The sequence below is a fragment of the Cinclus cinclus genome, chromosome 4 (genome assembly GCF_963662255.1).
Source record: "Cinclus cinclus chromosome 4, bCinCin1.1, whole genome shotgun sequence".
Classification (NCBI taxonomy): domain Eukaryota; kingdom Metazoa; phylum Chordata; class Aves; order Passeriformes; family Cinclidae; genus Cinclus; species Cinclus cinclus.
This window is the reverse complement of record NC_085049.1, coordinates 36927935-36943474: the sequence shown is the minus strand read 5'-3', so window position 1 is coordinate 36943474 and position 15540 is coordinate 36927935. Positions and strand designations below refer to the sequence as shown.

General features: G+C 38.4%; 1 protein-coding gene across 1 annotated transcript in view; it reads right to left on the bottom strand.

Annotated features, from left to right (window-relative positions):
- Window positions 1-14850, bottom strand: part of BMT2 (base methyltransferase of 25S rRNA 2 homolog) — a 33781-nt gene extending 18931 nt beyond the window's left edge. Inside the window, exons 1-2 of the mRNA XM_062491100.1 lie at window positions 14700-14850; window positions 2521-2662 (exon numbers count right to left, since the gene is read on the bottom strand). Of these exons, the coding sequence (XP_062347084.1) occupies window positions 2521-2662; window positions 14700-14850 (293 nt within the window). The remainder of the gene's footprint in view (window positions 1-2520; window positions 2663-14699) is intronic.
- Window positions 14851-15540: the final 690 nt, after the last annotated feature.

Sequence of the window (15540 nt, the reverse complement as noted above, 5' to 3'; positions counted from 1 at the left end):
CCCACAAAGTCTTTTGTACTTTTCTTTTTCCTTTTAACTAATGGAAAAAAACACTTCTCAGTTTCAGATTGCTGAAAAGATCTTCCATCAAATTAAAACAAAACTCAAGTCTCTCCTTTCTTCAGGAGGCATATACTGGTGGTTCAAAATTATTTCAGCACTCCACTCACAAATTAATAGTCATCTAATATGAAACAGTTACCTTCCTGCAGTTGTGGTAACATAGTAATAATAAGCACTGAGCAAAAGCTTTCAATTAAGTCGGATGAAAGTTCTCTTGCATGCAGTTCTGCACCCAGGCACAAGGAGGAGTAACAGCACCTGCCACCTGCCTGGCACACCTCTTGGCCCCGTGAGAAGAAACAAAAAATTGCAGAATACAAAGTCAATCTGATATGTTCTGGTATTCAGCAATCCAGGCCTCGGTATAATCTGAGAAGCGAAAAGTACCCTCTGTTTTTCTACTAATGTAAAAACTCCTGATCCTTTGACTTTGCAAACTGAAAAGATATGTGCTTTATATGAGGCTTTATACCAAGACAGAGCATTTTAGTGTGTCTTAGTGGGTGGATTCTCTTCCTAATATGAGTTCAGGCTGCAAAGCCCAAACTGAGCATTTACTTCAAGGTTTTCTTTGTAAATGATCTGTAACACAAATCAAGTGGGAGCTCGAAATCTTCTATGTACAAGTCATCACTATGCACAACAAACAGTGTCCTACAGGGTAATGGGCAAACTTGCCATAAACTAAGGGATTACTGCTTAGATGAAATTCAAGAACACACCACTCTATTGAAAATGTTTCATGTATTACTTGACAATCAAATTGTAAGAAAATATCAAGCAATGTTCCATGGAATCTGCCCTGGGTCCAGTACAGCTATTTTTTTTCCAGAGATAACCTGAACTGTGAAACAGTCAGTTTCAGTTCCTCATAAGTGATCTGAGAATGATGCCAAACCAGGGCAGGGTGGGAGGAAGATGATTCAAGAAATTGCAGCATTAGAATTCAGTATGATTCAAGGGAATGTAATGTAGTAAAGAGAAATATAAGTATCAGCATTTCCATAGGAGTAATGAATAGCACAAATACAAGTAAATAACTAGCAACTCAGGAAGCCTGTAACACAGAAATAGGCAGATGGGGATCACAAAGGAGTGAAAGCCAGTGCTGTGCCAATTACCAAAAACAAAATGAGCACGCAAACAAAAGAAAAAAACAACATAAAAAGCCAAATAAGACCCAAACCCAACAAAATATCAAACTGCCACAAAACAAGGTTAAGAGCATTAATGACTGTCTACTACAACATCAATAAAATCTATTTTATTTATCCCTGATAAAGCTGTTGAAATGCTCCCTCCATTTTTGGGCTTAGTGCTTTTTAAGTGAGACACCTCTCCTACACTTGGGATATAGATACATAAAGCACATCCAGAAAGGTGTCTATACAGAAACACTTAATTATGGTGGTTTTTTCTTAAGCTAAAGGATAAAACATTGGTAAGTAAAGGAATAGCTTTCAAATATTTAAGAGTTTATGCTAGGGAAAAAACCTCAGATTTTTATTACTTGCTCCATTTCTACAAGCCATAGAACAGCTCAAGCTGACATCAAGATCACCTCTTTCACCGCCAATTCCCTCTTCTCTTCTTTGTTTTATGGACTCAAGAGAATGTAAATTTAACAATACCACATCTACTGTTCTTTGCTCAGCACTTTGCAATACTCACCTGCAGGACCTACAAACTGGCACACATGATTACTTTTTGGTTTTCTGAAGTCATTCTCTTCCTAACAGCAGGACCATTGATACATCATCTTCTCATTTAAATCTCAACAGCATTTTGTTTTATTCTACTGTACATAGATTCCATAGTATGTCTTGGATGCCAAATGTACACAAGAATTCTGAATGACCAACATTTCTCCTCTTTTTACTATTTATTTTCCTCAGGGACTGAAATAGTTTAGCTCCTCATTTAATGACTTTTGTGAGTTCAGATAGCCCAACAAAAACTAAATGTTCATGAGTAATAGGAATTTTAGAGTATTAAATACATTTAAAACAAGTTTCACAGGGGTAAAGTCTGACACAGGAGATTAAGAATTGAAAATTAAGTACCAGAGATCTGCATTTAGAGATCAAACACTATTGTATGTACAAGTCAAACCAAACCCCTGAAAATTAAACTTGAGTTACACTCACTGCATTTTTTCAGCTTAGGTTCAAAACCATGGAAAATTACTTCATACATTTATTTGCAAACAGTTTCAATATTTGAGAAAAAAATTGTTGAAAATACTTCAAAAAAAGGATCACCTAATAACAGAACATTGAATAAGCTATTTCCTTAGTAAGCTGGAACATCAAGAAGGCATTTTTTAAAGAAAGCAATACATTATTAGTATGCTGTAGGACAAATGTTAAATATTGGCAACAAGTAAAAAAAAATTAAGCTTTGTATTATAATTGCAAATAAAAGCATGCAAACGCGTGTTTCAAATACATTATTTACCTGCAACACCATTCAATTCGGCCTTCCCCTTCACAAGTTTTTGCCCAGTGATTATCTGCAAGGTTTTTCATTGCCACAGCATATTCACACAGAGTTTCCTCATCCTCACAGTGCTCACGCCAGATCTTATCAAAGTCTCCCACTAAACAAAACAAAACAAAACAATTCCACATCAGATACAAAGTCTCTCATTATCTCCATGGCAAAATCCCCATCCAGTAAAAAAGTTACATAATGCACCAAGAGATTACTTTACTTGCACATAACATAAAACAAGTTCACCTTTCTCTAGTCATAAACACAAAATTCCAAGTTTTGGGGCAGGAAGGGGGTGTTGGATACTTGAGAAACAAGAAATATCAGTACACAGATTTTGTTCTGTTTGTTCTGTGAAATTAAAGTCCCTGGGAACTTGCTTTCTGTTTTCTGTGCATGAGTGTTAACATCATAAACATTTTAGAAATGAAAGATTTAAAGGTTTCTACTAGCATTCACATCCACGGCAAATACTGTGATGACATTACACGAAAAAGCAATGGAAGTTAAACCCACAATATAGATTTCTTTTTTTTCTTTCTTTCTTCTCTCATTGATTGCTGTCTAATCTAGCCAGGCCCAGTAAATTAGCTTCTAGGGATAGTACTGAGGAATCAAACCAACTATGATCAGGAAATCACAGACAAACTCCTCTGCTGATCTCTAGGGACAGATTTATTTACATGCTCCTCACCTCGCTGAAAATAAGTCTTGGAGGTTAAGTTCTGGCACTTCAAAGTCATTAAACATGATGATTTTCCTTCTTTGCTCCTAAGTATGCACTTCTCCTAGCCTGCTTTGCATAATGTACTGCTAAACAAAAACAAGATAAATGCTAGGCCATGGCTAGTCCCAATTCCTATACAGCATGCATACCCTTGGAGTACCTTCCTGAAAGGATATTTCTGCCCTAAGAAAGACACTTTCCTGGTATGGTGTTCAATAATTTCTTTTGTGTTTCTAAATCACGAATGTATGCAAGTATCCAGAATATATATCAATCTGCAGAATAAAAAATATATACTGATTTGTAACTTACAAGCTAACACAATTAAATATAACTTTACAAGAACACAGCTATATTTTAAGCTTTAACTTGGACCAGCAGCAGACCTTTTACAACATGGTTTCACCTTGTAGCATCTTTATATGAGAAGGAAATACTTCAAATACTTTATCAACTGTAAGCTAACAATTAATGTCTGTTAAAGCCTGAAAGTAGCTTACAGTATGACCTGTCCTCACACCAGTAAGAGATTTCTGTTTCCAACACACTTATGGTAATTTCTTTGATGTACTTTGTTTCAATTAGCAGTAAATCAAGAGGGTTTTTTCCAGTGATAACCTTTTTATTTTTTCCCTCCTGTGTAAAGCAGCAACAATCTTCACCTCTTTTGTCCTCCACTTATAGAAACACTGGCCCTGATGGACAGGTATAGATGTATACTTAAAAGATTTAAATCAACCATCCAGGTTACTCCCCTACTTAGGTTTGGTTTAGGGATGTCATAGCAATTTTCAGAAATAAGCATCTAGCACACTTGTACAATCATCAAAGTGAGTCATGTTTAAAATTGAGTGTTTATACTCCCTTGCCTGAGATGGCAGCTGAGATGGAAGGGAGTGGCCAAAATTTAATGTTATCAAAATGGGGAAGCTGTGCAAGAAATTATGTATTCTACTTGCTGTTCAACAAGCATATATGAGAAAGTTATTACACTGGACAAAAAAAAAAAAAGGTTTAATACTGAACAGCATCCCTCATTATTTTCCAAATTATCCAAATTCAGAGAGGTGTGCTTTATAAGAAATGGTAGCAGCAAGGTCACCAGCTGACCACCAGAGCAAACACCCAAGTTGCAGGCAAGTCCCCACAAGGATTTCTGCTAAAACCTGTGAGGTACTTTTCCAGAGGTTTCAGGAGAACCTTCTGTAGAAACAAACAAGCCGAATGGGACATACCCTGACAAAGAGAGCAGCAAATGGCATCAACAGTGGCCTACAAGCACAGGGGGTAAAACAAACACAACTCCTAGCAATCGAAGCACTAGCAAAATTTGAAGTGATTCTCAACAGCAAATTAATTCTGGTGCAACTTAGACAAAGTGTTGTGGTTTCTCCAACTCTACACTCTGAATTTTACTGCATGCTCCAGACAACTGTGAAATGCTTCAATGACTAGCAGTAGCTAAAGATTTGTTTGAATACATGGCCGATCAGAAAGGTAAAAAGTAAATGAATTAACATTTACTGAAGGAAAATATCACAAACACAAAATCTGAAGTTTATTACTGCTCTTTTATTTCACTACTTCATCTGGTCTATTCTGAAGCAATTATTCTATTTCCAAATAGCTCTTTTCCTTAAAGCTTAAGAAATAAGACAGATGGCAAAGAAGAAATATGCAAAGACCAGATGTTCTTAACTAGCCTACCCTCAGTAACAGCAGTGATGCCTTCTAACAGCAAATCCTGCTCTCATAGCAGCTGCTCTCATTTCCTTCTGAACAAGGCATAGATTTGCACCACTTCTTGGAAGTCAGATGAGGGTTAAAAACACCTGCAGATAAGGAGTCTCAAATTGAGACACATAGCAACAGACCCAGTGCTGAGTACCAGCAAACTGGGACATGAACTTTGGGTTACAACAGAGCTGCCTATAACAGTAACAGCTTCTTGGCTCTGAGCTGACAAGAAAATAAAAATTAATTATAACACACCATGATGAGAGAGATGCAGAACAAAAGTGAAAAATTCATCACAAAGTAACTCCATCATACATATTAAGTAAATTCTGTGAGCACTTTTGGTTTATTTTTATTTACCAATACAGAGACACAGAAATTGTCTACATGGGACAGATACAGCCCTGCTTTTCTATGAGGAGCACTGAAACAGAGGAAGGAAGAAGGCAGATGAAACAATATGAGGACAAACTTCCACAAGATCACAACTGACCGAATTGTGGAATACTCTGGAATATAGAACAACTTCTGGCTGTTTCAAGAATATGAGACACTCAGGAAGAGCTGCTTAAAAGAAAAAAAAAAGTTATTTCCTCATAAAATGTATAACTAAGCTTAAAGTTCATGCAGCTGGGCAAATTACAGGAAGAAAAAAAATCCATGACAAAATCCATGTTCAAAGATGAAATTTATAGCTCAGGAGCTCCTAGACCACAAAATCACTAGAAGACAGAAGAGTAAGCAAGCACACAGTGATACTCCAGCAGCATTTTTCACTTATTCTTGTCTAAGCATCTGCTGCTGACCCACTGTCAATACTGATTTTGATACGATGCCCATTTCTCTGCCCTTCCATGGATACCAGCTCCAAACGACTGCAGATAATGGGTCATCTTAAGGCACTGACAACACTGTGCAGGGCTTTTCAAAATGTCTGGTGTCAAACTTCCTTTGAGCTAGTAGCACAGCAGTGCATTGTCTTGCTGTGGTTTTTTCTCCCCCATACTTAAACATAGTGAGCTTTGGAAGACACAAACAGGCACACCAGGTATAGGAACTTGAAATCCAGAATCATGCTCCAATACTGAGTTGAAAATGCAAACAGTCCTTCCTATCTGTTGAGACAGTGACTATGAGAAGTCTTGTAGTATTCAATTTCAAACTGATATCCAGAACACAGAAAAGTTATGCATTAACTTCTTTTCAATCAGTATATTATAATCCACTAGGTACTAATTTTTAAGCAATACATTATAATCCAGGTGCAAATATGGCATTAAATCTATACTCTAGAGTTAAGCATTTATTTATGAATCAAATACATTTTTACTTATATAACCAAATAGGTAGAAAATATGCATGAAGATGTCATAACAAAACTACTAGTTATTTGAGAAATAAGACACATGAAGTCTTGTATTAAGCGATCAGGAACACTGAAAATTAAATAGCAGTTTGTGTTAGGCCAATCTAATAGAATAGAAAGAAAAGCCTTTAATCTTAGATCACATCTTAAACTTAATATTTGATTTTGTGTATTAAACTTATCATACTCATGAACATACCATAACATAAAGTTGAAGGCACTAAATACTTCTACTCTACAGTTACAGATTACCTTCTAAGCAATTTAAAACTTCTTTTGAGTGCTGAACCTTCAGAGATCTTCATAGGCCTAAGATCCCCATCTAGGAGCCAGATATGCCCATGTCCAGCTGAGAAGTGTGACCAGCAAAACTAGCTCATAATAGGAGTTTTACACATCTCTCAAACCACTATACTCATGCTATTTTAAAATTAATTAATGCTTGTTCTATTTTATTCAGAATTATCTAGAAAATAAATAACCTACTCTTCACCTTGAAGATTAACCATTCCTATAAAAACAAAAAAGGTGAAAGCCCACAGCTTCCTAGAATTCTGTCACAGAACAAATGACTGCTCGACTTGCTCTTTGCAGCACAGACTTTACAGTAACAAAAATCCAATACTACTTACCTAGAACAGATGATTCCTAAGTCATTTCCACCCATATTAATATTGCCCACAGAACAGCCCAGTCATAACCCTGAACTCAACTAATCAGCAGTTGCTAAATACTGTCACAGAGAGAACAGGTCAGGCACGTAGAAGTTATTTTTAAATTACCCTAATTACAAGATAATTTTAATTGTGGGCAACAGCAATAGCGACCAAACATTAGCTGTAACTTTCAACAACTTAAAACTTCTAATAGAGAAGAATCATACAAAATTAGTAAGAACTCCCCTTGTTCTGTACTTATTTTACAAGTCCTTATCGGAGGTTCCCAGAACAACATGAGAATATTAGGTTTGCCTTTCTTGGTGAGACAAACCTACACCATAATTCTTCTCTCTAGGTAGTCTGTTATTAAGGAAAAAAATCCACCTCTCTTCCATCCCATTTTTTTTAAATTTTGTTTTCATTTAAAAAGCCATTTATTTGTAGAGTGTTAAATTGTACTGTCATTTAAGGTAAGCTTATAAAATAAGCAAAAAAATAATTAGACAGTTTTTCTTCAACTTCTAACAGAACAAATCATGTCAACTGGTATTTTAAGAAAACACAATCTTCTGTAATATAAAAGAAATACAGCTCAGTTCTGCTAAAGGCAGTATTTTTCATTTTGGAATGAAATGAAACCCAAAACAACTAATTTGAATAATTCTGTTTTATCAAACAGCACAGTAGTTGTCACAGAGAGTTATAAAAGTGCTATCTGCACCCACAAGAAGAGATTTGCAATTACTATTTTCCACAAGTCCACTGGTGCTCTTCAGATAGACAGTGCAGTCATCTCTGACAATCTCTAAATACAGAATACTTCATCCATCACCAAACAAGACCTTGCACATCAAAAGCTAACTAACACTGACATTTACATCTTCAGGTATTTGTAATGCACATTTAGATCATTAAGCAACAACTTCCTCTAAAAAAAGAAATAAAATAATAATAACCTAAAAAGAAAGAAAAAACAACTGCCAAAACAAAACAACCCCAAAACAAGCAAAAACCTCAATAAAAACAGTAATTAGAGTTGCCATTATTTCCTTCTGGGACAGTAAAATTTTCTCATTTCAAGGTAGTTCTAACTGGAAAAACCACAACAAAAACAACAACGAAAAACACCCTCCCCCCCCCCCCCCCCCCCCCAAACCACCAAAAAATGCCCCAACCCACCAAAACCCACCCTCAAGTGTTTAAGGGTTTGAAGTTTTCTACATGCTGGTACAACTTAGTAATGCAGAAAATCAGATTCAATCCACTCCCTTTTCAGTACCTTCATTTAACAACACATTGCCTTCCTAATTTCTCCTCTACCAGAACTTGGGTGGCACTGGTGGAAGAGAAAATAGCCTCAATATATTGACTAACAACAAAAGGCAAAACCAAAACCTACATGTTAATATTTGCACAGTATTTACACCACCTTAATAAAAATTAATAAATACTGTTCACTGTAAAAAGGAAATCAATCCCCACAATTAAGTGTCCATGACAATGCTGGACAACTTCTGATGACCGGCTGCTGGCCATAGCAATGCCTAGCAAGATTTTTGAGGGTGTTTTTGTTTGTTAATGGCAATGCACTGCAGAATGAAAACAAGCCATCTCATTTTCAGTCTCTTAAGACCACCTCTCACTTCCTGGAAACAGTATACTAGCTTCTATAACATGCTAAACAGTAAATGAGAAAAGCTCTGTTCACTGCTACTTCTACACTGTTCACTAGGCTAAAGCTGAAATCAAATGCCTATGAATACCTGACAAAATTTCCTCATTAACACTGTTAGTTGAAATTTAGCTGTACTACTAATGTATGGATACTGTGGCAATGATAAGAAAAATTAATTATACGAGGAATATCAGCAAATACTATGACATTCATAATTTTCATTGTACACAAGATAAACTTACTGAACATCTGTCTTACGAAAAGCATATTCAGCATCCCTTGCAAATGACATTAGGTATTTTTGGCTTATCTGTTTTCCAATTTTACAAGTCTATATACAGAACATGAACTTCAACTTGGACAAAGTTCAAGCAATCAGAGTTAATATTTTCCTTCTCATGTCTGACTAGTACCTGCTTCACACTTCTTAGGAGTTACCTCAACTATTTCAGAATAAGATATGTTTTAAAAAATCAAGTGCAAGAATGTAATTTTCTCCATCTCACTATCAATGCTCCCCCCTTCAACTTACATGGAAAAGATCATTTGACCAAATGTGGATTTCTACATCTGACCTCTCAGGTAAACTTCCTATCCATCTGTTTACATTGAACTGACTCTGAGGGCCCAACTGACTGATATTTCAGCATCTACTGGGGGTCCACTTAGATCACTCTGAAGAACAATTTGTGTCTCTGTCCTGCTACAAATCTCTGACAGCTGTCAGACGAACAGCATGTATGTGACAGTTTAAGCAATTACTGCCCCCAGGTGTTGGATCTACTCCACTGGAAACTTCATTCCTCTCTCCCAAACCTGATTTTCTGGGATGGACTATGTGCTGTACCTTAACACAACCAATACAGAGATGAGTATGTCAACTGAAACTACCTATTTCTGTAACTTTTGCAAATGCAGGAGCAAAACTTAGAAGTAGCTGATGCATAGATTTTATTATGCTGACTCTAACAGGAACACCATCTTCCCTGCCAGGGCAACAAAGGAGCAGGAAGGTGACATAGACCTGTTTGTTCAGTGAGTGCAAGCCTATGCTGTAGCCAGTACGTTTTCCAATTTACATGCTAACTAAATGATAGCAGCAATTAAATCCCCCCAAATGTAAACCTTAGGTGATTTCTAATGAAAACCTTGTTGCAAAACTGTGGTGTGCAAACTGTACGGGCAATCAAGCACATGTCATAAACTAGCATCAATTTTCATTTTAATTAAATAAAATTTAACAGTTAGTATTACAAATGTCCTCCTCTTCCAAGAAATCAATGCGAGTGGTAAAACACAAATTAGCATCTTGAAAACTAAAGTTTATTTCTACTCTAAAGCAGTTATATTTAACAAAAAGGAATAACAACTGTTAACTTATCATGTAGAGTTCAATGACAAAGTTTTTCCTGTCCTGTGAAAAATGACACCATTTCAAAATGTTTCCTGTTTCACATCAGGAAGAACTTAAGCTCTCAAGTTTTTTTCATGAAAAACAGGAGATGAAGAGACCATGAAACAATTGAATTCAGAACAACCCTTCTGTCTAAATGTCTAAACCACCTACCTACTTGGGTTACTTCTTATCATCAGGCAGGGTTCTGTAAATTTTCTACAATTTTCTGAGAAAACCTTTAGAAAAGTTCCTTTTCTTTGAAGTTGTAACAAATATTTCTTTAAAGGAATCAAGCTGCCACCTAGAAATGCTTTTTGTCAGCTTCTGTGATGTGGTAATAAGTAACAGGACAAACAACAATTCTGTGTGATTATCTAAGGCTCAATAGCCTTAGCAGGCATATATAGGAGAAATGAACTATTTTAGTGAACACACAGGAAAACATTTCAAAAAATACCTTTGCAGATACCTCAGCAATTTTTTCTACTTCTACTTATTACAGGATTTTAAGGGAAAAGTAGTAAAGTAAATCATCTTTCAGACATACACAAAACCATCTATAACTGAGGGTCATGCTAGAGAGAAAATGTTTACTTGATAAATACAGCTCTGGATGATTACAAAGGTAATAAAAACTGAGAGAAAAACAGGACACCTCTGTATCAGGGGAAGGGATTTTTATCCCAGTAAAATTTAAACCTGTTTGGTTCCTATAAGCAATTGGAAGCAAACAAATATACATCACACAGCAGATCTTGCTTAGTTCCTTAGGAACCACTAAATCTGCTTTTACAGGACTGTGTGCCAGGCTCTACACACATCAGCCTACACGCAGTACTTGAAACATTCATGCCTATATGCAACCCATACAACATACTACAGCCCATGGCTGCAAGTGCCCAAAAGATGCACAGAGGAAAGCCCTATAAAACTTGGGGTCACCTGTGGTACCAAGCAACAAAACCAACAGGAAGTGACTAAATCAAACATTGTTTTTTCTCTATCTCCGTGTAGTAACAGAAATTCAAACATAATGAAAAACCCTAATTTCTGTACTTTTTAAGTGCTTGTGTAAAGCATTCATAACTACCCTGAAATTTCTGGCAAGTGAATAACTCAGTACTTGAGAGCAGTTCCAGTTTTGGATTTTACTGCTGGTTGTATGTAAAATAATTAAGATGAAACTCCATTTGAACAGGAAGCAGGAATAAAACCAAAAAACCCCATGAGCCTTATAGTAATGAGAGAGACTCCTAAGTGAACATATTACGTCTCTGAGTTATTCTCACTTAAAGTTTTCTTTCTGATGAGAAAGTTTATAGGATGAATGATGTTTAATTTTAGGAACCCCTATATATGTACTCTATCACTACCTAAAAGTAGCCTGAAACAACTTCTTAATGGTTATCTGATTTAACTGACACATTCACTCAGTGTAAACAAGAACCAACCACTTTAATTTAAAACCTACACTCATTTGTGCTAAACTTCATTAAATAATTTCAAAATACCACATAGAATATTGCAGGACTAACAGTACAAAAAAAAAAAAAAAAGCAGCCTACGATTTTAAAATACCAAATCTGCCATGGCATTTTATAATGACATGCTTCCCTTTATTTTCTTATTAACAGAGAGGACAGAGAAGGATATAAAGAAGGATAAAAAGGAGACAAAAAAGGAGAAAAAAAATATTCCCACTATAAGTCATACTGGTAATATCCAAATAGAAAAGGTAAGAACTAGTCACACAGCAAAAAAATTAAAATTGTTGAAGAAAACAAAAACATGCACTTCATTGCAAGCTCAAAAGCATTTCAGCTGCATAATTTAGATGGTGGTTGTCATGATTGGCATGGGGTTATGATATGACAGGAGGTACAGTGCAGAAGTACATATGAAGTCCATGCACCATATTTACAAGTATAAGTGATTCAGTAAGTGCAGAAATTAAAAAATAAGCCAAGGTTCAGCTTTGATTAATCTCCAGAATTACAGTTTTTCACCCGGAAAAAAAATAAAATCAAACCCTTTACATGACATGATAAGCAAAACTTTATTCTAGTAATTCCCTAGTAACTGCAAAAATTTGCTGCAATGCTCCCCGAGTTAAGAAATAATGTTCTTGCACTTCTGACAAGTATGCAATTTCTTAAAAAACACATTGGGTTGCAATTTTGGAGCATATTGTCACTTTTTTACTGGCTCATCTTCAAAAAAGAGGGGAACCATTGCAGAAAATGAAACAAAATTATAACACTGCTGCAGCAATAAGCAACTCAGATAAAATACTGGCTTCCCTGTTAAAATTGCCCATTAAAATACAAACCTTGCTAACGTCAGCAAGGCAAATGAATTAGCAAAGAAATCAGCTTATTGAGATCGAGTCCAAATAAAATCTATCAACACACACCTCAGTGTCTCAAGGATGCACCTATTTCCTTTCAACACTTCTAACAGAAGACAGTAACCTAGAATCATATTACAATACCAAGGGCTTTCTTAGACTTATGTAGCCTGTGCAAAATAATCATATACTTTCAGAATAATGAACATGATTTTTCATCCACCAACAAAATTAATAGGCGATTCCACTTTGGCTTCTACAGACAAAGCACTGAAGTCCATGCAACAACAATTCTAGTAGTGCTTGCTTACTTAGAAAAAATGGAAACTAGCTTCATAGAACTCTAGTAAAACATGAGAGGAGGCAGAGTAAAAAAAAGAAAAGAGGAAAAAAAGACAATATAAGATTGTGGACTAATACAGAATAATATTTCTGCTTCATATGGAGGTGAGAGCGCTAAATTGTGGGGTCAAGAGGCTTTGTTTTCCCTGTGTAAAAAGCTGTAAACAGGTAAGGATGGATGAAGGGATTTTGCTCTTACTTTTCCATACTCAAGCCATAATTCAAATTGTACAGAGAAATTACAGATGATTTAGTGATTTTTTTACTTCTATTTAACAAACTGTCAACTTTCATTTGTCAGGGTTAACGTACCTGCCAGTCAATATCACCAAGTATTAGAAAAAAAAAAAAATCTAAGAAAAGACCTTTCAGAGATCATGAATGTCCTGGTATTACAATTTCAGAACAACATTAAAGGCATTTAAGAAGGAGATTCTCAAGTCTGCCTTTAGAAGCAAAGGCAGATGTAGGTAGAAAAGAGTCCAAAACTAAAATTCGTAAGCTGAAAGGACCTAACATAGGAAGTACTACTGGCTACTAAGCGCTAGTAATTCGTAAGGGCAACCACCTATTGGAGGAGTAGGTAATGGGTACAGCTCTTCTTGTTGCATGGATATGATGAACTGTTTGGTTTTAATTCTCTCAATCAAATGACATACCATGTTGCTACTTCGGAGTGACTAGAAAAATCACTTTAAAGTTTTCACTAACACATGATTTACAAGTCATAGGAAGTAAATGAAAATGCTGTTGGCTCTTTCACTTAACCAGCTACACAACTTACCCTTGAGCACGAACTTGCTTTTTGCTAAGAAGTAGGCTTACAAAAACTTCCTCCTTATTTAGGCTCTCATCTAAAAAAAAAAATCAGTTGCTAGAGATTTCTCACTTAAAAATAACCTAACAAAGCCAAACCTGTCCGTCTTAATCTTTCAGGCACTCTGAAATAACACAGAAATATGTGCTGCTAAAAGCTGGACTCTTTCGCCAGGATTTGAATGTTTAAATATACTGTGTTAATTCTCTCAACATTTGAGTGGAGAAAGATCCCCCCTTAAGTTTTGCCTCACTAAGGCCAAAATAAACAGCGACTTTTGGTCAGTATCAAGAAAGGTCAGTATTTGCGCCCAAATCCCAGGAACTGGCTCCACGAGAGATTTTGGGAGTCCAGAAGGCAGTACGACCTTGTTTCTTTAACACCAGTGTCATATGCAAATACAGAGGAGAGGCAAGAACTTGTGCTTACAAGAGGAAGAGCTCCCATTTCATGTGTGCTCTTCTGGAGGTGAGCTGTGGGCTCACTAAAAGAATGGATGGATGAATTTTCTGTAACCTAGCATTTCATGAAGGTTTTAAAGCATTCCAATACCACCCATAAAAACCTTGCATAAGGGCATTAATGCCGATGAAAAAGTGGATATTTCAAAGACTACGAGTAATTACAACAGCTTTAACCCAATGCCGCCTGCCTGAACAACTGCGCTGCGACTGAAAGACAAGAAGCACAAATAATTCACAAAGATCTGTGCCTTTCCAGACCACCATTCAATCTCTTCTGGCATTCATCATCTACTGTCCTCACGCTTGCAGTTAGGAAAACACTGCTATACGGCTGGGAAGCTCGTTCCTCTGCCCAGGTACGGGGCTTCGCTGCCAACAGCTCCAGGAAAGCGGCACAACCCCCGCAGACCCGACCGGGTGCTTCCAGCGGGGCTGCGGGCAGCCGGCGGCGGCGACCCCGGTCTCCAGGGGAGGAGCAGGAAGCGAAAACGGAGCTGCTCCCGGCCGCCCTCGCCCGACACCGGCCCAGCCGGCCGCCCCCCGCCCGCGAGGGATACCCCGATCCGCTGCGGCCGAGCCGGGCCGGGCCGGGCCGGCCCCCTCCCCGCGTTACCTTCCCGGTACTTCTTGCGCAGCCGCCGGTGGACGCTCTTCACTACCCCCGACAGCTTCTCCTGCTCCAGCTTCCGCTCCTGCTCCGGGGGCGGCGGCGGGGAGGCGGCGGCCCCGCCGGGCCGGGGCCGGGGCTGCGGAGCGGCCTCCATGGTGTTCCCGCTGCTCGGCGCGCACCGCCCGGCCCAGGGGGAGGCGCCGCCGTGCCGGGGCTGCGCCGGGCGGGCATGCGCGCACCGCCCCCGCCGCGCGGGCAGCCGGGACATGGAGTCCGCGCTCCGCGTCCCTGCCTGGCAGCGCCCGGACTGTGGGACGCGTTGTTGCCGACTAAGCTTCCCGCATCTGGAGCGGGTCGCTCCGCGGTGCGCAGCAAAACAGCGTCATGTCAAAACACACCAAGTGTCCGGGGCAGCGCGACTTCCCCTGCAGCTTGTGCGTGTTACCGCAGCTCACGGCCTTCCCAAGAGGCCCCCGTCGGAGAGGCGGCTGGGAGTCCGTCTGACGGAGGGAGGACAAGACCCGTTCCGCCTACAGCGACCCTGCGGAGAAAACCTGAACTCAGAGCGCACTCGAGCAAGCCTGGGCTGCTTGGTGTCCGTGGTGTGGCCGCGGGCGCCTCAAGAGCTTGTGGTCTTTCTGGCACTTATTTGGGTGGAAAGCCAGAAGTTTGTGGCATACGTATAATGGCAGGGAAATACGCCATGAAACTGCTTGTTTGACGTGGCCAGGAGCCGCTAACTGTCTTCTTTGAAGATGTTAAAAAGACATTAAGGGGGTAGTTGCGGCTACAGTTAAATCTGTGACAAATCTGACGGTGGGTAGGTTGAAATCATCAGATTTCT